Source organism: Schistocerca nitens, chromosome 9, assembly GCF_023898315.1.
Source record: "Schistocerca nitens isolate TAMUIC-IGC-003100 chromosome 9, iqSchNite1.1, whole genome shotgun sequence".
NCBI lineage: Eukaryota > Metazoa > Arthropoda > Insecta > Orthoptera > Acrididae > Schistocerca > Schistocerca nitens.
The window spans coordinates 313,615,914-313,641,142 of record NC_064622.1 but is presented as its reverse complement, the minus strand read 5'-3'; the positions used below and the strand labels follow the sequence as shown (position 1 = coordinate 313,641,142).

Here is a 25,229-nt window from a genome sequence, read left to right as displayed (position 1 = left end):
ATACCTTTTGTTTGATAATTTAGTGTCAAATTTCTCTCTGTCGTCTAAAATAGTTCATTTTCTGGACTGCCAAAGGCTGATATTACGTTGTTTGAAAAATCAGAGGTCTTAATAAGATTTAAAGCAATTTATCACAACTTGGTTATAATTGTATGAGTGTGGTGTATTAGTCACATCAAGGATATTTACGGAGATGTCGTAATCCTATCAGCTAGTTTAAGACAGATCTATGTCACCTGATTATTTTGTATACGAGTAATTTTTGTTTTCATGCGGTTCTGGTTGACATTACTCAAATCCCAGCAACCGTCGTGATTATTTCTATAGAATTATCCCTCCAGCCCCCTCCCCCCACCCTTCAGTAACCCGCATGATAACTATTTTGATACTTTCTCTTATTCCCAGGCTTCTGCTTTCACATGTGCCCAGTAATGTGAGAGGTGACGTCACATAAGCAGTACAACAGCTGTTAACCTGGCTAGATTTGTAGATTTGTAATTCTGCACTGCAACTTAGCTCCACCGTTTATACGAAAAGACCTGGAATTGCTTGCGCTGCCTTAAACTTCCTACACGTAAAACAGAAGAAAGTGGTTGTGCAGTGATTACTTCGTACGGTATACGATTTGCCGAAGTCATTAAAATTTGTTTTATCACCATACATTTTTCGATCTACACCTTTCAGACTTGTCTGGTCACGCCATCTTGGCAAATCTTTCTCACACTGACTTTATTTGAGTTAATTGGATTTTAAAGATTCACCCGAATTATTGCATTCGGACATAGCGGCTGTGATAGACTCATTGATAACATGCTCTAATTTAAATTTATCATTAGTTTCTACAGATTTGTGCGAAAGCCATTGGGAAAATCATCAACAATGTGTTTGCACTTATCACTGAACTGCTTTAGTATTTTCGCTCCTTATTCTTACACGAAAGTATCGATTTTGTTCTAGTTTTTCAGGAGTATTCTTTAATTGTTTTAGATCTCTAAACAATTTCTGTACGTATTCTGGAAGACCACAGTAAGCTTGCTTTAGCTGCAAATACATCATTTGCTGAGGTATTATACGACAGAAGCAATGTGTTGAAAGTAGTTATCAGTAGCTAGATCGTTTCTTCTTTTGTTCAAATCTTCGCTTCTTTTTTATTCTTTAGACTGGATTTGCAATTGTGGTTATGTCTCCTTCACTGCCTCAGATTTCTGTAACAGCAGAGCAATCAGATCAGCTAGTTGACCACCTATTTGTATGTTCGTTTCACGTGAAATATCACCCATTGGACATTAACTTCTAGTAAAACTTTATCATCAGATTTATTAATTACACTACGTGAAAGACCATCTAAATGAGCGTAATTTTTACCCAATAGATTGTCATAATATCTGCATCTGTTACAGAGCACAATTCCAGATCGGTTTCCAGAACTCATGCATGTTAGGAAACTCGTTCTCTTCAACGCCAAGCTCTCCGTTACTATATTTCTGTGTTGTCATTTTAGAAATCTTGTCTATTTTCACCACAACATTCATGTAAACATATATATTTTTGGAAAAATTTTGAATAAACCACTATCTGAAGAAGTATTTAATTTTGAGTACTACAGTGCAACACGGGATTCGCCGTATCGTAACAAAGACAGCCATATTGTGACTCGCAGTTATCGAATATTACTTATTGACGACAGTGGCGGAGCATCCATTAAGGCTTAAAGCCTGAGCCTACCCAAAATATTTCAAAATAATTCGTCCAAACTGAATTTAATCCTAGCTGATAACGTACCCTCCTAAATGTTTTGAAATGTTTTACGTATGAACTTCGTATATACACACAACAGTATAATGCATCTAGCTTTGCAACCATCAGCAGCTCGGAACTCTGTGCTTGTTACGATCATGGTCAGTAAGCCCCTGTCTTTCACTTGGTGGACTGGGGTTTCTACAGCGTGGATACGGTTTTCAAAACCTGGCTTTTGATTTGCTTCTCCTTCTCGCCAGCATACACATCTAAGTGTAATGACAAGCCTTTCAGCAGTCCCTAACAGGTAGAGCTACTTCGCATCGTCTAGCACTCTAGCAACTGTTAATCTACAATGTGAACGGGGACTGAATCGCTCCTTTGCAACATAATTTGTAAGTCATTACCGTCTCTCATAAAAAAATAAAATATTTTACTGGGATCAGCCAAGTATTATTTTTTGTAGGACAACATACGTGTTTGTCTGTTACCTTAACTTCAAAATCAGCATAAATGTTTATGTATATCCATAGGTGTCGGTACTATATGAGAACTTATCGTAAATTTGTTCAAAGACAACAGGAATTTGCGCAGCAGTAGGATTTAACGCTATTTGCTCCAGTGTTTCATGAAATTGTCAAACTTTGATTGGAGCCAGAGCTTATTGTTGTGGCTTGTTGTATCGGGAAATTTCGAGCCCGTTCGAACTCAAGCATCATTTGCCCATGCCTACTAGACGTGCTTATAGTGAAACTTCGGACATGAATTTAGTAGTTAAAAATGTAGTAAGTAGTGGTAGTGGTTAACTGATTACTGAAATGTATTTCGGTGACCCCTGTCACGTGTGAGGTGTAATCGTCCGTCTTGACGCTCTATTGTCGAAAGGAAACCTGTAAGTTGTCTAACATTTAAAAGAATTGCTCACTACCTCAAACTCCCATGGACACGTTTGTTTCGTCACACTACCAACTGAATTTTTTAACTGAAAACTCTGCATTCTTTTCTTGTCTCTCTTTGGAAGATAAACCCCTAATGAAGGAACGAAAGCCGACGCCAAGTTGTTGGAAGACTTGTAAGATGTTTCGAAACACAGTGTACAATTCAAAATCGAGGCTAAGTGGCATCGTTGTAAGGAACAAACTTTTTTGTTCTTCTTGATGCAATAATTTACCAACAGCCGCATGTATTGTAGAAATTTATTTTATTTTATGAACTTCTATGTGCTACCAGTTTCGGCATTACATTGATGCCACCTTCAGGCTCCTATGCAATGAGTAGAAGAAATGTACTATTATAAAAAATTATAAAAAATAGAACATACAATAACAGTTGACAGGTATCTGTTAACTATGTAAGTGGCTCAAAGAGATATATTGCGTATCATTAAAATTATATGTAACGTATAAGGGCACATATGCTTCTGCTTATGTCATGCTGTTGTTGATAGTTTTCACTGTTTTACCCAAATAAAGCATGATATATGAACATATGTGTACACTATTATTCATAAAACCGTAACACACAGTTGTAATAGGTCATGCAACACATCAGATGTACTGCATACATTCGTATGTCCAGTTTGTTATATATTATGTTACATATAATTTTAATGATATACAATTATCTTTTGGGCCACTTATATAGTTAACATGATACCTGTCAATTGTTAACGTATGTTCTATATTTTTTATAATTTTTTTGTAATAGTACATTTCTTCTAGTCATTGTACAGGGGCCTGAAGATGGCTTCAATGTAATGCCGAAACTGGTAGCACATAAAAGTTTATAAAATAAAATAAATTTCTACAATACATACGGCTGTTGGTAAATTATTGCATCAAGAAGTTCATGCCAGCCGTCGTCCCACGATCCATAATGGATCAACCAATATTAAACTTTTTTGTTGTTACTGTGTACTATTTGGAAGGTGTAATCATGGTTTTGGATGGCGAAAATGCGCAGTAGGCAAAGAGAGTCTTCAAAATTTCTTTTCGAAAGCTAAAAAGCATGAGTGTCCCATTTGACGCATCACAGTAGCTGTTAAATACAATCAGCTAGGCTCAGTAAGAATTTAACATGCTCCTTTAGAGACAACACGCTTGGAAGCTTTGAAACACAATGAGAAGGTTAATCGAAACAGAATGAAGAGACTTATTTCGACAATCTGCTTTCTAGCACAGCAATAGTTAGCTCTCCGAGATCATGACGAATCTAAGGTGTCAGCGAATAAAGGCAATTAATTAAAACTTTTGTATTTCGTGGCAGGAGAAGAATCTTACACGAAAGATCATTTAGCATCCGGTGGAGTACTTAAAGGCACTTCCTCTCATATACAGAATGAATTAATAGCTTGTATTACGGATATTGGGTAAGAATACCTTTCAAGTGACGTTAAAAATAATCCTTTTATATCAGTGCAAGCCAACGAAACAACGGATGTCTCAATTAGAAGTCGAATGACTGTAATTTTTCGTTTTTCAAATAACGAATTAGGTGAAATAAAGAGAGATTCATAGGATTTTATGACTATCTAAAGGCCGGGGTGCGCAAGACATAGCCACTGTATTGTTGCAAGTGCTAAGCAGTTGAAATATTAATAAAAACAATTTATTATCGCAAACATACGATGGCTGCAGTGCAATGGCACGGAAAAAAATTTTCTGTACATTCTACGTAATGTGAAACAAGTGTATCCTCATGCTCTCTTTATCCACTGCTATGCACATCCGTTAGACCTAGTCCTCCTCTATAGTTATAAAAAAAATTAGGCAATTAGAAACTTTTGTGGCAAAATCTATCATGGTTTCAAGCATTATTTTAGTCGTTCCAGTAAAAGAAGTTAACTTTTGAAGGAAAGGGAATGTAAACTACTTGTGAAACAAGGTATAATTTTCATTAATGTACTGTACAAACCATTACTCTTCACTATACAGGCCTGAGAGCAGCATTTAATGATTGATGAACAATGAAGGGTGGGATGATCATTCTTTACATCAAGCTATTGGGCTAAATAGTATACTGGATAACCAGACTTTTCTTTTTATGCTGCTGCTATACAATTCGATTTTCCAGCATACAAGTGCCTTGCTTGACATCTTGCAAAGTAAAACTGTGGACATAAGACGCTGTAAACTTGAAATTGAAAACTAACTGCATAAAGGCTGTTGAAAGACTAAGATGTGAGGAAATTATTCTTAAATGCGTAGTGAAGGCTAATAACCTTATAAATTCAGCACGAATATCTGAAATTAATTTTAACGAAACAGTAAAAGTATTCAGAATTTGAGAAGGCTAGTATTTGAAATAATTGACACAGTAGTAGTAAATATCGAAACTGGATTCTAGGACTTCCATGAAACAGATTTTAGAGAACATGTAAATGAGAAAAGGTTCTCAGGTTATAGTAGGTCAAATAATTTCCCTATATGTGAAGTTGATAAACTACTTAAAGTATATCCTTTATGGGCCACGAAAAACCGAAAACAGAGCTTAGGTTTATTTACAGCATGGAGGATAAACGTCTAAAGCATCAGGATCTCCTTAAATCAATTATAAACAATGGATTAAAAAATGTGTTCCCTGACTGTGTAAAATTACTTTCGTTGGTTCTTCGAATTCCAACAAGCACTGCGTCTTGAAAAAGAAGCACGAGTACACTAAAACGCGTTAAAGCCTACCTTTACAACACAATGACAAATGACATTCTGTCAAACATGACGATTTTGGCTATAGACAAGTTAACTGTAAAATCTTCAACCAATCGGCAGGATTTCATATCCCTTCTCATCGATGTTTACGCCAAGAGAAAGGATAAGAATATAGAACAAATTGATAAAAAGATGAAACGATGTATTACTATGTGTTAAATTTTATGGATGTTTAGCTGTTTAGTATTTTTATGCATTTATTTATAACAATTCCTGTAGTAGTTTCAATCTTAGTAGAAATATGTAACTAAGTTACTGTTGCAGTGTTTCTATTTTACAAGACATGTTTTAATATTTTTTTTCTTTTTTCGAAATTCTCAGCCTATCCTACAAAAAATGCCACGCCCCGCCACTAATTCACGATAGTAGAATTTGTTACTTATGAGAATGGACGAAGGTTTTAACGTTACATTTTGGACGAACCATGACAAGTTGATGTTGAACGATGCATGTTGTCCTCACCTCTAATAGTGATGCACTGATGTCTCCAGTTACGGACATAGGAAACAGCGATGTTAGACAATTATGAGTGATCGTACAGTCGCCAGCTATAATCGCCCTTCCTCTGTAATTTTTTATATTGATTGTAGGGAATAATATAAGCAAAAGAGAGAAGATACAATTAAATTGATGACGGTATCAATCAAACTAGGCATGGTTCGATCTTTAACACAATGATGCGTGGCCGTCAAAAGATAATTACAAATTTTGTGTCGGTATTGAACTTGTAATAAAATGATACTTTAAAATGTGCAATCGAGCTTCGCGATATAACTTCTGATTGTAAACAATGCATTTAAAGCTGAGGTAGTGGCCGTCGCTCTATTGCATCATCGTACTAAGATGACCGATGTACTATGTAATATAATTGATCCGAGTAATATGCTGAAATGCCATTTAAAAATCAGATTAGAACAAGGAATGTATCAAATAATAAGTGAGTAAAGTAACTGCTAGTAAAATAGTAATTTAATTCGAGTATTACATAATGAAATGACACAACCTTTACAGTTCATCCGATGAGGTGGAAAGCTCCCAAAAAAAAGACAGAAATAGATGCCGAGGCACTAGCATTTGTTGTTTTAACAAAAAGGAATGAAATTCAGTCAGAGGACACACTCATATAAAATTTGTGATATGTTTGGGAGCAGGAAGCTGTGGGGATGTTTTCAAAACGTTTTTATTGCATCGTGAAAATGTAAATTCGTAGAATACGTAAAAACTCTTGAGTTTAAAAATTCTTTTAAACTCATTTCAAGTAGCAACTCACAGACATCAGTTCTAAAAGACGGAGCATGTCGTGAATTACAAAATGTTTATTTGACACCACAAACGGTCGTCAAGCCGCAGTCAGTAAAACAATGAAGTTTTAATTTTGTGTTTAAGTGACTGTGGCTTGACGACCGTTTGTGGTGTCAAATATTCATTTTAAATTGCGTTCAGTCACACGCCTTGATGGCTGTTATGTTGAAATAAAAAAAATATCGTGAATTACTTTCATAGAGCGAGCCACGACAGTCTTCTGGAAAGGAAACACAGATACGGTATCCAGTAGAAATTGAAGACAAGGCTGGTGTTATCTCCACATGACGGAAGAGAGAAGTTTCTCACTTCACAGCCAAGTTCTTTCATTCTGTCGAGAGTGACAGTACTTACGGGTTTATTGCCCTTATACTAAAACACAGCTCTATGAGTACAACTGAAATGGTAAACCATTATATGTATACATTAAAACAATCAAATCTTTTCTCTAAAATGTACGTTCGCACATACACACAAAAGAAATACAAGATACACGTAAAAGTTAGCATTGCGTCTGATCTTAAAACTTCAGGTAAAAGTAAGTGGTTGTTATTGTGGTCATCAGTCCAGAGCCTGGTTTGATTCATCTCTCCATGGTACTCTGTCCTGTGCAAGCTTCTTCATCCCCAAGTTCTACTGCAACCTACATCCTTCTAAATCTGCTTAATGTATTTATCTCTTGGCCTCCCTTATGATTTTTACCCTCCACGCTGCCCTCCAATATTAAATTGGTGGACGACAGTTCAATCCTGCGTACGGCCATCCCGATTTAGGTTTTCCGTGATTTCCCTAAATCGCTCCAAGCAAATGCCGGGATGGTTCCTTTGAAAGGGAACGGCTGACTTCCTTACCCGTCCTACCCTAATCCGATGACCTCGCTGTCTGGTCTCCTCCTCCACAACAGCCCAACTAAACTGGTGATCCCTTGATGCCTTAGAACATGTCCTACCAACCGATCCCTTCTCCCAGTGAAGTTGTGCCACAAATTCCTCTTCTCCCCAGTTCTACTCAGTATCTCCTCATTAGTTACGTGATCTACACATCCGATCTTCAGCATTCTTCTGTAACATCACATTTCGAAAGCTTCTATTCTCTTTTTGTCTTAACTATTTATCGTCCATGTTTCACTTCCATACATGGCTACACTCCAGGCAAATACTTTCAGAAATGATTTCCTCACACTTAATTCGATACTCGATGTTAACAAATTTTTCTTCTTCAGAAACGCTTTTCTTGCCATTGCCAGTCTATATTTTAAATCCTCTCTACTTCGACACATCATCAGTTATTTTGCTCCCCAAATAACAAAATTCATCTACTACATTACGTGTCTCATTTCTTAATCTAATTCCCTGAGCATCACCGGTTTTAATTCGACTACATTCCATTATCGTCGTTTGGTTTTGTTGATGTTCATCTGATACCCTCCTTTCAAGACACTGTCCATTCCGTTCAGCTGCTCTTCCAGGTCCTTTTCTGTCTCTGAGAGAATTACAATGTCATCGGCAAACCTCACAGTTTTTATTTCTTCTCCATGGGTTTTAATTCCTATTCGAAAGTTTTCTTTTTTTTCCTTTACAACCTGTTTAATATACACTGCTTCCCTTTCACGCTCCTCGACTGTTATAACTGTCATCTGATTTCTGTACAAATTGTAAATAGCCATTCGCTCCCTGTATTTTCCTCCTGCCACCTTCAGAATTTGAAAGAGAGTATTCCAGTTAACATTATGTTAGAAACGTAGCCTTTCCTTAATCTATCTTATAAGTCGTAGGGTCAGTATTGCCTCACGTGTTCCAACATTTATACGGAAGCCAAACCGATCTTCCCCAAGGTTGGCTTCTACCAGTTTTTCCATTCGTCTGTAAAGAATTCGTGTTAGTATTTTGCAGCCGTGACTTATTAAACTGATATTTCGGTAATTTTCACACCTCTCAACACCTGCTATCTTTGGGATTGGAACTTTTATATTCTTCTTCTGGTCTGAGGATATATCGCCTGTCTCATACATCTTGCTCACCAGATGGTAGAATTTTGTCAGAATTGGCTCTCCCAAGGCCATCAGTAGTTCCAATGGAATGTTTTCTACTCCCAGGGCATAGTTTCAACTTAGGTCTTTCAATGCTCTGTCACTTTCTTCACGCAGTATCATATCTCCCATTGCTTCTTCTATGTCCTTTTCCATTTCCATAATATTGCCCTCAAGTACATCGCCCTTGTATAGACCGTCTATGTACTCCTTCCAAACTTTCTGCATTTCCTTCTTTGGTTAGAACTGCTTTTTCCATCTGACCTCTTGATATTCAAACAAGTGTTTCTCTTTTCTCCAAAGGTCTCTTTAATTGTCCCTTAGGCTGTATCCATTTACCCCTTGTGACATATGCCTCTACATCCTTACATTTGTCCTCTAGCCATCCTTGCTTAGCCATTTCGCTCTTCCTGTCGATCTCATTTCTGAGACGTTTGTATTCCTTTTTCCTTCCTGCTTCATTTACTGTATTTTTATATTTTCTCCTTTCATAAATTAAATTCAATACGTCTTGCGTTACCCAACGATTTCTACTAGTCCTTGTCTTTTAACCTGCTTGAACCTCTGCTGCTTTCACTATTTCATCTCTCAAAGTTACCCATTCTTCTTCTGTTGTATTTCTTTCCCCCGTTCTTGTCAACCGTTCCCTAATGCTCTCTCTGAAACTCACTACAACCTTTGGTTCTTTCAGTTTATGCAGGTTCCATCTCCTTAAATTCCCACAGAAGTCGAAAGGAGAGAGACTGCAGTCTTACACAGCCGCTCTGCAAGCCACAGGAACATCCGCCGTCCTGCACTCCAAGAAAACCACAAAATTTAAAAACGCATACAGACGGAAATAGATCTGTCAGTTATAGTACGTAGATTCTAAGTACTACATGCAGGTTAAAATAGCCTCGCTGTTAAAATACGGCATAATGAAATACGTGTCAAAAACTGGAGAGTCGTCTTGCTACAGTATAAAGTAATATGTCAGAAGGTGACATACGCTATGTAAAGATGGGTCAGCCGCATCTTGATCCCGTCTCTGGAACGTAAGGAGGCATGCCACCGCCGGACAGTTGGTTTCGCTGATCATATCTTATTGTCTGTTGGAATGTAGTGGAAGACTGCAACCTCGTCGAATCTCTTTGTAATAGGAACACTTTTCTCTTCGTCTTTGTAGTGTAATTGTTTCTTTATATATTTATTCTCTCTCTCTCTCTCTCTCTCTCTCTCTCTCTCTCTCTCTGTGTGTGTGTGTGTGTGTGTGTGTGTGTGTGTGTGTAAATGATCTGTGTGTAGTATAATTGCAACTTGTACGAAATTGTCTTGTAAACATATAAATCGTTAGTTATTTTTACCGCAGATCGTCTTACAATCTTTTAAACTGTAGAAATGTTAACACTTACTTTATTACGCCCAACACATCGGTGTTGGGCACTCTGGTGGCCGATCTAGATACGTTGGCTGATGTGCAGTTTTGGTCCAAAGCGATCGACGAATTCATTCGTCTGTATGGAAGGGGAGGCCAACATTGTTTGCCTCTTTTCGGCCGATCGGCAATGACAGAATCGAGGTGCATGTCCTGTAATCTTTCTCAACCAATTTTACAAAACGCATTCGGTAAAAAATTTAACTTTTACTTTACCTGTAGCTTTATATGTCACGTCCATGATGATGTGCTCATCATTTCGTTATTGTGATGTTCACGAGGAAATGAGACATTGCGCGAATTTCTAAAAAAGTTCGGAACGAAAAATAGGGGTCTCTATACTTTTGCGTTTGGTGCATATTACCTGATATATTACTGCATATGAAATTTACTTAACATTCTAAATTTTTCTTTAGATTTCAGTAGAGGTCACCAATCTCCAGAAAACTGATCTGACTTAGCACACTCATTTGCGATCGCGCCGCGCCAGCTATAAAGCCAGAGAAAAATATCCACAACATTCCTCATATTAGAGATGTCGAAATGAGATTTTGGAAAAGATAGCACGCAAAGAGGAAAGTATTTTGCCTCATGGGTATTATGCAGAACTTCATTATCTACAGTTTATTCCACTAACTACAAAATTTTTTCGATGAAGGAATATATTTAATGACCATTGATAGCTGGTTGAAACATCCCCTTAGAAAAATTAATGAATTACTGTGCTGATAAACCTCTTACGTTATTTGATTTTCAAACAGCTGAGCAGAACTGAACGTACTCAGACATTTCCCTCTTTACATATTCTGATCAACACTAAACTGACACGCAATATTTTTAGCGCAACGCAATCTGACTTTCAGTAATCCCTACAAAAGAATGGCCCTGACTAACAATAACCTATACCTTTCATAAATCACTTACCTCGTTACTCGAACTACTGAAATACAGCGAGCGCCAATACTGCCAGCTAAATAAAAGATTCTAATTACTGAAGGCACTAACTACTGATAGGCATAGTTAGCAGATGAAAGATTTTGATAGAGAACAAACAATGTATTTACCTTATACAGGGTGTTACAAAAAGGTACGGCCAAACTTTCAGGAAACATTCCTCACACACAAATAAAGAAAATATGTTATGTGGACATGCGTCTGGAAACGCTTAATTTCCATGTTAGAGCTCATTTTAGTTTCCTCAGTATGTACCGTACTTCCTCGATTCACCGCCAGTTGGTCCGATTGAAGGAAGGTAATGATTTCGGTGCTTGTGTTGACATGCGGCTCATTGCTCTACAGTACAACATCAAGCACATCAGTACGTAGCACCAACATGTTAGTGTTCATCACGAACGTGGTTTTGCAGTCAGTGCAATGTTTACAAATGCGGAGTTGGCAGATGCCCATTTGATGTATGGATTAGCACGGGGCAATAGCCGTGGCGCGGTACGTTTGTATCGAGACAGATTTCCAGAACGAAGGTGTCCCGACAGGAAAACGTTCGAAGCCACTGATCGGCGTCTTAGGGAGCACGGAACATTCCAGCCTATGACTCGCGACTGGGGAAGACCCAGAACGACGAGGACACCAGCAATGGACGAGGCAATTCTTCGTGCAGTTGACGATAACCCTAATGTCAGCGTCAGAGAAATTGCTGCTGTACAAGGTAACGTTGACCACGTCACTGTATGGAAAGTGCTACGGGAGAACCAGTTGTTTCCGTACCACGTACAGCGTGTGCAAGCACTATCAGCAGCTGATTGGCCTCCACGGGTACACTTCTGCGAATGGTTCATCCAACAGTATGTCAATCCTCATTTCAGTGCAAATGTTCTCTTACGGATGAGGCTTCATTCCAACGTGATCAAATTGTAAATTTTCACAATCAACATGTGTGGGCTGACGAGAATCCGCACGCAATTGTGCAGTCACGTCATCAACACATATTTTTTGTGAACGTTTGGGCAGGCATTGTTGGTGATGTCTTGATTGGGCCCCATGTTCTTCCACCTACGCTTAATGGAACACGTTATCATGATTTCATACGAGATACTCTACCTGTGCTGCTAAAACATGTGCCTTTACAAGTACGACACAACATGTGGTTCATGCACGATGGAGCTCCTGCACATTTCAGTCAAGTGTTCGTACTGGTGACCGATGGATTGGTAGAGGCTGACCAATTCCATGGCCTCCAACGGTCTCCTGACCTCAACCCTCTTGACTTTCATTTATGGGGGCATTTGAAAGCTCTTGTCTACGCAACCCCGGTAGCAAATGTAGAGACTCTTCGTGCTCGTATTGTGGACGGCTGTGATACAATACGCCATTCTCCAGGGCTGCATCAGCGCATCAGGGATTCCATGCGACGGAGGGTGGATGCATGTATCCTCGCTAAAGGAGGACATTTTGAACATTTCCTGTAACAAAGTGTATGAAGTCACGCTGGTACGTTCTGTGTGTTTCCATTCCATGATTAATGTGATTTGAAGAGAAGTAATAAAATGAGCTGTAACATGGAAAGTAAGCGTTTCCGGACACATGTCCACATAACATATTTTCTTTATTTTTGTGTGAGGAATGTTTCCTGAAAGTTTGGCCGTACCTTTTTGTAACACCCTGTAAATATATATACCAGTTCATGGTATACAGTATTGCAAATTTACTTTTTCTGATGGACACACGTACAGTTCGTCCGCTCTGAAAATTCTGCCATCTCTATCCCCACACCCACCACTGCTGGCGGCTCACCTCCAACTGCGCAACGCTACGCGCTGTTCACATGCAACTGCCCATCACTACAATAGCAAATATTCCAACAATGCAAACCAGCCACAGACTGCACACAGCACAGTCAGTGATTTTCATACAGAGCGCTACGTGGCGTTACCAACATTTGAACCTAAACAGCGTACTTACATGATGAAACGAGTAATGCTATGGCTTTTGGAACAACAGAAGTGAAGACATTACACGTTTAATTTATACCGAGGGTGCGCGATTTTTCACAAGATACTGAGCATACGTTTCTTCAGTTCCTCACTTCATAAACTTAATAAACCACTGTTTCAGAATCCTTTGGCAGTTGCATCTGCACAACATGTTAGTGAGGTAAGACTGTAAACTCTGGTGTGTTTTGTTTAAAAAAGCAAATTTTAATATAGCAACAAGAGAAATGTGCAGGTTTTACTCAAAATTCGCCACTCGTCACACTTCTCTGAAAGTTACAAATAGTTAACATGCCAGGTGCAACTGAACGGCTGCATCTTCAGCTGAATTCTTTTTAGATACTAACCGAAGCAGAGATGACAGATCTTTTTGAATAGCCACCATGCAAGCGTGGTCGTGGAGGGTCTCTACTTAATATTTACAAAAAATGTGAGTGTAGGCTTCAGTATAGAACGTCACTTCCCCTCCAGCACTCGGCATTTCCCCGACAGCGCCCGCCCACAGCCCCCACCACTACCGCTCTCCTCACGCGTAACGACTGCCTGCGCATCTACCAGCCATCTGGGCGGACTCTACCTGTCCCAGAGAACTGCAGCTGTAATCATGTACAAACCTTCCAACGGCGTCTGCATCGACGAAGTTACATTCCGACCATAAGTGCCTCACTTTTTTTAAAATCAGGAATCCTATTTATCTAGTTTCAAAGAGCTTCATTGGAAAGTGTTCACATAGAACAGTGCACTAGGAAACGAATGTATCGCTACTTTTTACATTCTCATTCTCTTCTTCTTTTTCTTTTTCTGTCACTTCAAGGAGTGTTGTCTCTATCTCTTCATTGACCTTCATATACGCCATTTTCCAGTTTCGTTGAAATGTGATACTTGCAGTGGCAGGCATTCAGGTGGCGTTCTTTTAATGTCCTCATACCATTTTTTTGGCAGTGTCTAATCTCTTCTCTTCTTCTTGTTTTAAGATCTAGTTATTACCCTATACCTTCACTCAGCACTCTATCTCTTAGCCTTAATCCAAGAAGTGACCTCAGAAACCTCATCTCAGCTACTTCATTTCTTCGTTTGTCTCATTTTCTTAGGATCCAGTTTTCGCTACCAAACATAAGAGCAGGCCTAGCCACGACGATGTGTAATTTTAGTGTTGCCTCTTTTCTCGTAGCTCTACCAAGATAAATCCATATACAACAATTTATGTTGTTATATTTCTGTATGGTTTGAATAACATCTGGATTAGTTTTATGTATGTTTATCTCTGTTCACAGATATTTCAAGGAATTTACCTTTTGTATTGTTTTACTTTTTATCACTATTTTTACTCTTTCCTGCGTTTCCCTTCCATTAAATTTACTTTTGTTTTATTTTCAGATATAACAATTTAATAAGATTGTAAAACGATATTCAATTTAAAGACATTTTCTTGTAAAGCGCTTTCAATGTAACCTAGGAAAAAATAGTAGTCCACAAATAACGTGCCGTTAGTAAATTTCTTCCTTCCTAGGCCGATCTTCTGGAGATATTGAAAATTACACAATATATATATATATATATATATATATATATATATATATATATATATATATATATATATATATATATCAAAAAGGATTGGAGACAGACGATGTCCTTATTTTATTCCTTAGTTTGCAGTCAATAAATCTTTGTTTATAGTAACTTTAGTGTTACAGTCATATAAGGACAGTTGCCTCTGTTTTAGGGGTACGTTATAGTCAATGAGTATTTCTCATAACTTTGTGTTCAAGGTGCGCACCACATTCATGCCATAATTTCATCTTACCTACCTCACTGCAGGCTTTCTCATAGTCTAGAAAGAGCATAAATAGCGGCCTGTTGAACTCTTTTCCTATTAATTGTTTTAAAACAAATCTCGTATCTGCACAGGACTTGTATTTACGAAAGCAACATTGCTCCTGTTATACAAAGCTTTCTGCATTTGGCTGGAGTGTCCTTTTAATTACTGATGAGTACGTTTTATAAGCAGCATTTAAAGTGGATATGAGCATATAATTTGAGCATTCTTTTTTTTTCTTTTTTCGTGTATATACTTATACTTCCTGTCACATCTATCAAGCAGGAACTGCACAAATGACTTCTTGCATTAAATACTGACATATTTTATGAGTACCAGATTTATTCCACCCGTGCTTGTAGCCTTCCTGTTCGCAGCCTCCTTGAAACTACTTTCGAAGTCTGTCATTTGATTGCATTCTATTCTCCAAAAGTGACAATTCTGGTATAGTATCGCTCATTTTGTTTGATTAATAGTTGATTGTAATGTTGCTACAATTCCTTTCTGGTATCATGTCTATCTTTGGTTTGTCACTAACTTCACTACAAAAATTTTTGGACATTTTGAATGCAAACTTTTGAGCTCCACTCAAGTTATATTCTATTCTTTTAACAGTTCTCTACCTGCTATCTGTGTATGTTTGTCTAACAAGCCTCCGAAATATCGCTCTATGCCGCTCTATCCGTTGTTTGTTTTTGTTGCATTTACGACACGCGTTTAGTAAGTAATGCAACATTTGTTTTTATTTACGATCCCCGTACACCGTATTGTAACCTATTGTTTTGCCTACCAAATCCTATTTTTCAACATAATCTCCGCTCAGTTAAACGACCTTAGGCCACCTTACTGGTAGGGCCGCGCGGGATTAACCGAGCGGTCTAGGGCGCTGCACTCATGGACTGTGCAGCTGATCCCGGTGGAGGTTCGAGTCCTCCCTCGGGCATGGGTGTGTGTGTTTGTCCTTAGGATAATTTAGGTTAAGTAGTGTGTAAGCTTAGGGACTGATGACCTTAGCAGTTAAGTCCCATAAGATTTCACACACATTTTTCATTGTTTTTTTTTTCTTCTTTTACTGGGAGGACCTGTATGCCCCCATGGTACCCCTCCACTGGTCGACGTCGGAGCCAACGTCTTTCTTCATCAATAACCTAACCATCATCCACATTCTGCTTCCTGCAGAGTGCCTCCTTCATTGGGTCAAAGAGGCGGCTGAGGTTGCGGATCTGAACTTTTACTTCGGAGGAGAGATGATGTGGCGCAGTTCCATGAACTGCCGTTTTGTTTCCAGTTCAAAATGATGAATCCGTGTTTCATCGCCAGTGGCGATGTTCGACAGAACTTTGTCACGGTCAGCCTTGCATCGCGCAAACAATGGTCATTCGTTGATCTTTATGGTCTTCTGTTAGGTGACTAGGTACCCAGCGGGTACGTTTGGGTAACCATCTGGTGGACGAGTGTGTCAGCGCTATCAACGGAGACGTCCAGTTGTGCAGCGATGTGTTTGATTGTGATCCGTCGATCACCTCGAATGAGAGTGTCCGCACGTTCCAACATTGCAGGAACCACAAATGTGTCCAGCCAGCCAGCACGCAGGAAATCGGACAGCTTAGCGGGACCTAGTTGCGATGATGACAGACGCCTCGCCCTATTGTGTCTCAATGTTCAGAAGCACAAAACGCGTGGGTGTTTTCAGCTCTTTACTAAAAGCAAATAAGTAGGAGGCCGAGTTGATAGGAGCTGAAGGAGTCCAGGTTGCAATAATGTGTGGTACAGCACACTGTTAGAGATAAGATTTAATATTCAAGAAACACATAGTACAATGAAAATTACTTATCTTCGGTAGTTTGTAGGACTGCAGCTACGGCTAACAATTACAACATATTCTCAGGGACTAATAAGGGGAGGCCGCCAATTGTGAAATCCCCCTAACAGGATGTACCAAAGCTCTCACGTCCGCACTGATTTTCGACGATGTTATAAGTTGCGCTAGGGACCGCATCTACCTTCTTTCGAAGGTAGCGGGCAACTACGCTGTTATGCGGCGGCTCGTTTCGGCCCATTCAACATCTGTCCTTCAAGTGTAACGAGCGAGTAACGGAGTTTATATTTCATACCTGCCACAGCAAAATTGTGTTCGTGGGGTCTCTATTCCAATTCGAACGTTTGACTTAGGCTATACGTATTCGTTTCGGAATATCATTTCTACGTCTTCCGTTAACTATACGTGTTTAACATTATGAAGACAATTAGTAACATTTGTGAAATACAACTTTGTTTGCGGAAAACATAATGATGTTCGAAGTCGCCAGTTTTTCCACGACAAACGACGTTCAACAACTTATTATATGCATAATCGTTGCAACTGATTGCAGGGAATTATATATATATATATATATATATATATATATATATATATATATATATATATATGTGTGTGTGTGTGTGTGTGTGTGTGTGTATACACATTTGAATTACAAAAAACAAATACTAAAAAAAAGGTTGCACGGCGTGAGATTCGATCCGGCGACCTTCGGATTACGAACCCGAGCGCTTACCGCTGCGCCACGACGCTGTAGAAAATAACTAATCGTAGAGAGTATTTCACCGCAACGGTTTCTTTTAACTGTTGATTTTCTCGACAACGGCTGAGAAGTGCATCTTGGTGCGTTGCCACATTACACCTCTGGCCATGAGCTTTTATTATGCGCAGTATGAATCGAATCTGAATTTCACAATTGGTGGCCTCCCCTTGTAAGCCTGATGGGCCCTCCTCAGAGAATCAATGCAAACAGAACTGGCTGAGGGCCGATTATGAAAGTGCGCCTGCCTAGGTTGAAATCTAGCTAAGAAGCGAACGAGGCACACTCCAGTTCCGTCGAGCTGCACAGCCCGCTAGAGTGCGCTGTGCTCGGCAGACGACGGGCTGCCAACCTTGTGTTGACGCGTTGTTGTAGTAGTATCTGTGGCAATGATACGCCCAACGACTCACTTTTTGTTCGCTGCCACGTCCCTGTAGACATTCTGCAAGAGCCTATTAATCCCTGCAATGTTCAGTCTTTTTACCAAAAGAAAATCAATGACAGCTCTGTGCTTGAAACACATCTCCGTTGCAGACGCCAATTTGAAGGGTACGTATAACGCCGACAGCTATCGGAACTTCGTGGCAGTATAGGATCTGAAGTTACAATGTTTCGCGATGTCCCGCAACATATTTCGCTTTTTTCAACGGATATTGGCCCAAAAAAACGTGTTCCCTTACTTGTTGAACACCCTCGAATAACGTGAGACGTGGTCCTGGAGAAAAATGGTTCAAATGGCTCTCAGCTCTGAGATCATCAGTCCCCTAGAATTTAGAACTACTTAAACCTAACTGACCTAACGACATCACACACATCCATGCCCGAGGCAGGATTCGAACCTGCGACGTAGTTACGCGGTTACAGACAGTATGCCTAGAACCGCTCGGCCACACCGGCCGGCGATCCTGGAGAAATGCGCCTCTGCAAAGACGAACAGTTTGAGATACCCTGTTTCATCGACCAGCACGCGAGCATGAGCGTGTGACATTGAAGCGGTTATCTGCAGACTTCCTTTCTCCTGTGCCGGAGGGGGCCAGATAGGGCCACGGCGGGATTTAGTCTGCAGCAGCGGTTCCGGTGCGCCCACGCGCTGGCGAGTGCAGGGTCCGGGCGTGTGCGAGGTGCTGCGGGTGGGACATGGCGCCGAAACGTCGGGCCGTAGCATTGCTGCACGTGGCGTACCTGCTGGCGGCGGCGCGGTTCGCGACCTGCTCCGACACGGTGCTCCTGCGCCCGCGCGGCTGGCCGCAGGTCGAGTGCGAGCTGTCCACGCAGCACGCCGCCTCCGGGGGCGCGCACGGCGACGACAGCCGCGCCGACTTCTGGATGCGCGGCTGGCTGTCCCGACAGTTCTACCGCTGCCGCCTGGACGCCACCGACGACGTTCGCGCCGGGCTGTTCGCGGCCAGCCAAGGCGGCCTCCTGCCGCTCACCGCCAGGTGGACCATCAACCTCAACAAGTAACTCCGCACACACTTTTCATTTACACTTCTTCTTCTTCTTAGGTCTTCACCAACAGGTTAGTTAGCAGCTTCCTTTACATTACTTTTTCGTGTCCGGAGATACGTTTCAAAGCCTTTCAGCCCAATGTCGGGCCAAGTCCAATGTTTCTCTCTTCTCAAGCCATAGTTCGTCAAGGGTACACCTCGTGGGGCAGATGGAACACTGTAGAAGGTGTTCCATATCCTGAACTTCACCACAGTCGTATTTGTTGTCTCCTTCGTCCTCGAAGCCCCATTTGACTAGGTTTGCTTTAACTGGTGCTACGCCTGTTCTGATGACATCCGAAGTTCACTGAGGCTTTTTGCAGATGATGCTGTGGTGTATCGAGAGGTTGTAACAATGGAAAGTTGTACTGAAATGCAGGAGGATCTGCAGCGAATTGACGCATGGTGCAGGGAATGGCAATTCAATCTCAATGTAGACAAGTGTAACGTGCTGTGAATACATAGAAAGATAGATCCCTTATCATTTAGCTACAAAATAGCAGGTCGGCAACTGGAAGCAGTTAATTCCATAAATTATCTGGGAGTACGCATTAGGAGTGATTTAAAATGGAATGATCATACAAAGTTGATCGTCGGTAAAGCAGATGCCAGACTGAGATTCGTTGGAAGAATCCTAAGGAAATGCAATCCGAAAGCAAAGGAAGTAGGTTACAGTACGCTTGTTCGCCCACTGCTTGAATACTGCTCAGCAGTGTGGTATCCGTACCAGATAGGGTTGATAGAAGAGATAGAGAGGATCCAATGGAGAGCAGCGCGCTTCGTTACAGGATCATTTAGTAACAGCGAAAGCGTTACGGAGATGATAGATAAACTCCAGTTGAAGACTCTGCAGGAGAGACGCTCAGTAGCTCGGTACGGGCTTTTGTTAAAGTTTCGAGAACATACCTTCACCGAAAAGCAGTATATTGCTCCCTCCTACGTATATCTCGCGAAGAGACCATGAGTATAAAATCAGAGAGATTAGAGCCCACACAGAAGCATACCGACAATCCTTCTTTCCACGAACAATACGAGACTGGAATAGAAGGGAGAACCGATAGAGGTACTCAGGCTACCCTCCGCCACACACCGTCAGGTGGCTCGCGGAGTATGAATGTAGATGTAGATGTAGATGTAGATGCGGTTCAGTGTTCTCCAAATCTTCCAGCTTGATGTACTGCCGCTGGGTATTTCTCGTGAGGCAGGGTAGTCCTTCGGAGGCTCGTTCAATTCACTCGTGAAAAATCTCTTGCGGGATTTAAGTCTGCTACGTCCACATGGGGAACCATGCAGCGGGTGGCGCTCGTCGAAAATCTGTTTAAATTTTTCTGTATGTTCGTGCGCAATTCTTCGGGATTCAGGAGATGAGAATCCAGCTGCTTTGTATATTTTCCCAAGTGGAGTGGGTTTCATGCATTCTGTTGTTAGCCTGCATGTTTCTTTAAGGACTGTAGTGACTTGTTTGGCATGTGTGGATCGAGACCATACAGGGCATGCATATTCTGCCGTGGAGAAGCAAAGTGCTTGAGCAGTTGTTCGTAATACAGTCGGACTAGCTCCCCATTTACTATTCGTCATTTTTCTTAAAATATTGTTCCTGGCAGCAACTTTTTGGCAGGTTTTTTCACAGTGATATCTGTACGTCAGTGATCTATCCAGCACGACACCAAGGTATGTTGGTTTGTCCGTATGGTCCAGTTTGTTGCCATTCCAGGTGACGTTCAGCTTCCTGTTTCCCTGTTTTGTGCGGAGGTGGAAAGCGCTAACCTGTGTCTTAGATGGATTTGGTTTGAGGGAGTTCTCTTCATAGTATTCAGACATTACGCGTAGCGAGCTTTCTAATTTCCCTATTTCCTTGCGCTGTACTGGCCAGATCATCGGCATACAAGAAATGGGTAGTACGTTCCGGTGTTGGTTGATCATTGGTGTATAGGTTAAATAGTAGGGGGGCCAGCACACTGCCCTGGGCGAGACCGTTCTTTTGTCGACGCATTCGGATTTTTTTTTCCGTCCAGCATTACATAGAACTATCTGTTTAGTTAGCAGCAATTAGCCTTCCTCTTGAGAGCAGTATAGGTGGTGCAGCTCCACGATCCGGTTATTCTAGTCTCGGTCTGCTTCTTGTATTTCATACCATGATACCTTTAATGATACCGTTATGTCTCATTAGATGTCCGACCCATGTGTATAAAATTAGTTTCAGGGGACAAGGCTTCTCTTCACTCTGTGGAACACCTCTTCGTTTGACAACCTGTCTACTCAGAAAATCTTGAGCACTCTGCGGTAGCGCCACACCTCGAAGGCTATTATTTTATGTTTTCCTGTGTCCCCAAGTGTCCGTGTTCCACTTCCGTACAACAGCACAGTCTAAACAAACGTGTTGACATTCATTGGGAGAGACCTTAGAAAATGTAGTCCATCAACAAAGGAGCTGGCTTACAAAACACTCGTTAAACCTATACTTGAGTATTGTTCATCAGTGTGGGATCCTTACCAGGTCGGGTTGACAGAGAAGATCCAAAGAGGAGCGGCGCGTTTCGTCACAGGGTTATTTGGTAAGCGTGATAGCGTTACGGTGATGTTTAGCAAACTCAAGTGGCAGACTCTGCAAGAGAGGCGCTCTGCATCGCGGTGCAGCTTGCTGTCCAGGTTTCGAGAGAGTGCGTTTCTAGGTGAGGTATCGAGTATATTGCTTCCCCCTACTTATACCTCCCGAGGAGATCACGAATGTAAAATTAGAGAGACTCGAGCGGCAGTTGTTCTTCCCGCGAACCATACGCGACTGGAACAGGAAAAGGAGATAATGACAGTGGCACGTAAAGTGCCCTCCGCCACACACCTTTGGGTGGCTTGCGGAGTAGAAATGTAGATGTAGATGTTTATGAGCTTTTTCTGAGATGTTTGTCTATGCTGTTGGAAGTGAAAAGGTTTCTTCTCTTGTTAAAAGCGGCTTTTGTGTGTTGGATTCGGCTTACAGTATCTTTCCTTGAGCTTCCTCGATAGCTGAGTGGTCAGAGCGACGGAATGCCATGCTAAGCGGCCCGGGTTCGATTCCCGGCTGGGTCGGAGAATTCTCCGCTCAGGGAGTGGGTGTTGTGTTTTCATCATCATCTCATTCCCATCGACACGCAAGTCGCCGAAGTGGTGTCAGCTAAAAAGACTTACCCCAGGCGACCGGTCTGCCCGACGAGAGGTCCTTGCCACACCACATTTCATTTTTTTCCCCGTGTGCTGTAATTTTTCTCCCTAAGTAGCCACAGGATTGACAATGTCTAGTCACTCAGTGTTAAGTGAGAACTGAACAGTGGTGTTTTGTCTGCTCACCACTGATATTTTTGTTTTACCTATATTAATTTTCAGATTATACAAGGGTTGGAACTTTAATAGTGGCAACTATTTATTTACAGCTCGTACAAAATTGATACGTGTTTCAAAGTTTTACTGACCTTCAAAGTTGTTACTGGCATTATGTATAGCCCGTTGCCAGCGATGTGAAAGTCGTAGGATACTCTTAGCAGTGCCAGTTGTGTTGACAGTTCGAGTGGCGCGGTCTATTGACAGACGAATTTGTAGCAGTTCTGAAGCGAATGACGTGAAGTGTTTCCTTCGGTTTAGAAATCGAGTTGAAATCACGAGGACTTAAGTCAGGGGAGTGCAGAAGGAGGTATAGCAGTTAGCAACGCCATAAGTCAAACAAATCAGTAACAGCTTGCATTATCCTGCAAAATGATGGTCAGGTCCTGCAGAAAGTGTCATCACTTCTCTCTCTAAGCTGGTCGTAGGTTGTGTTCCAAAAATGAACATCATACAGACAGAAGTGATGACACTTTCTGCAGGACTTGACCATCATTTTGCAGGACAAAGCTCAAGCACGTACAGTGCAAGCTGCTACTGATTTGTCCGACTGATGGGGCTGATAAGTGCTATACCACCTACTCCACTCCCCTGACTTAAGCCGATTTCTAAATTGAAGGACACGCTTCACGGTATTCGCTTCAGAACTGCTACAAATTCGTTGGGTAATAGACCACACTGCTCGAACTGTCAACACAGCTGGCACTGCTAAGACTGTCCTACGACTTCCACATCGCTGACAACGGGTTATACACAATTCTGGTGACTACTTTGAATGCCAGTAAAACTTTGGAACATGTATCTATTTCGTACGATGTGTAAATAAATAGTTGCCACTATTGAAGTCCCAACCCTCGTAGGAAGAGCAGAGGGTGGTTTCCATCTGGGCCAGTATCGCTTCTAGTTGTTCTGTGTCTTCAACACTGCGACATCGTCAGCAAATCTCAGCATGTCTGTTTTCTTTCTATAAATTTTAATTCCTCCTGTGTCTCGTAGTTTCTCCCTAGCTTCATCCATTGCCCTCTGAATGTATCCATTGAACAAGACAGGAGAGACTGGGCAACCCTGTCGTACTCCTAGTTTCTCCCTAACTTCATCCATTGCCCTCTGAATGTATCCATTGAACAAGACTGAGAGACTGGGCAGCCCTGTCGTACCCCTAGTTTCTCCCTAACTTCATCCATTGCCCTCTGAATGTGTCCATTGAACAAGACAGGAGAGACTGGACAGCCCTGTCGTACCCCTAGTTTCTCCCTAACTTCATCCATTGCCCTCTGAATGTGTCCATTGAACAAGACAGGAGAGACTGGGCAATCCTGTCGTACCCCTAGTTTCTCCCTAACTTCATCCATTGCCCTCTGAATGTATCCATTGAACAAGACAGGAGAGACTGGGCAGCCCTGTCGTACCACTAGTTTCTCCCTAACTTCATCCATTGCCCTCTGAATGTATCCATTGAACAAGACAGGAGAGACTGGGCAACCCTGTCGTACTCCTAGTTTCTCCCTAACTTCATCCATTGCCCTCTGAATGTATCCATTGAACAAGACAGGAGAGACTGGGCAACCCTGTCGTACCCCTAGTTTCTCCCTAACTTCATCCATTGCCCTCTGAATGTATCCATTGAACAAGACAGGAGAGACTGGGCAACCCTGTCGTACTCCTAGTTTCTCCCTAACTTCATCCATTGCCCTCTGAATGTATCCATTGAACAAGACAGGAGAGACTGGGCAACCCTGTCGTACTCCTAGTTTCTCCCCAACTTCATCCATTGCCCTCTGAATGTATCCATTGAACAAGACAGGAGAGACTGGGCAACCCTGTCGTACCCCTAGTTTCTCCCTAACTTCATCCATTGCCCTCTGAATGTATCCATTGAACAAGACAGGAGAGACTGGGCAGCCCTGTCGTACACACTGCCTAATAGTAGCTTCTTATTGATGTTCTCCGCACCTTATCACGGCCACCTCTTCTCTATACAGTCTCTACATTACTCTTCTGTCATAAAATACCAGTCTTCTTCAGCAACTTAAAACGTTGTCGCCGGTCTACCATGCTTTTTCTAAAGTCAATGAAGGCAATATATGCGTCTTGACCCATCTTTAGTCTTTTCTCAATAATGAATGGTCTCGAGTGTCTACATCTCCTGTAAAGCCAAACTGATCGTCTGTGATCATTGCATCTATCCTGCCTTCAATCAGCCTTAGTAATGATACACTCCTGGAAATTGAAATAAGAACACCGTGAATTCATTGTCCCAGGAAGGGGAAACTTTATTGAGACATTCCTGGGGTCAGATACATCACATGATCACACTGACAGAACCACAGGCACATAGACACAGGCAACAGAGCATGCACAATGTCGGCAGTAGTACAGTGTATATCCACCTTTCGCAGCAATGCAGGCTGCTATTCTCCCATGGAGACGATCGTAGAGATGCTGGATGTAGTCCTGTGGAACGGCTTGCCATGCCATTTCCCCCTGGCGCCTCAGTTGGACCAGCGTTCGTGCTGGACGTGCAGACCGCGTGAGACGACGCTTCATCCAGTCCCAAACATGCTCAATGGGGGACAGATCCGGAGATCTTGCTGGCCAGGGTAGTTGACTTACACCTTCTAGAGCACGTTGGGTGGCACGGGATACATGCGGACGTGCATTGTCCTGTTGGAACAGCACGTTCCCTTGCCGGTCTAGGAATGGTAGAACGATGGGTTCGATGACGGTTTGGATGTACCGTGCACTATTCAGTGTCCCCTCGACGATCACCAGTGGTGTACGGCCAGTGTAGGAGATCGCTCCCCACACCATGATGCCGGGTGTTGGCCCTGTGTGCCTCGGTCGTATGCAGTC

The 25,229-nt window shown here is 41.7% G+C and overlaps 1 protein-coding gene across 2 annotated transcripts in view; it reads left to right on the top strand.

Moving 5' to 3' along the window:
• The first annotated feature begins 18,617 nt into the window (after nt 1-18,617).
• LOC126203242 (uncharacterized) overlaps nt 18,618-25,229 on the top strand; it is a 28,074-nt gene continuing 21,462 nt past the window's right edge. Inside the window, exon 1 of one of the 2 annotated variants that reach the window (XM_049937495.1) lies at nt 18,618-18,974. In XM_049937495.1, the coding sequence (XP_049793452.1) occupies nt 18,673-18,974 (302 nt within the window). In that variant the 5' untranslated portion in view covers nt 18,618-18,672. Of the gene's footprint in view, nt 18,996-25,229 lie in introns of both variants that reach the window. The other variant, XM_049937494.1, reaches the window with a different exon arrangement.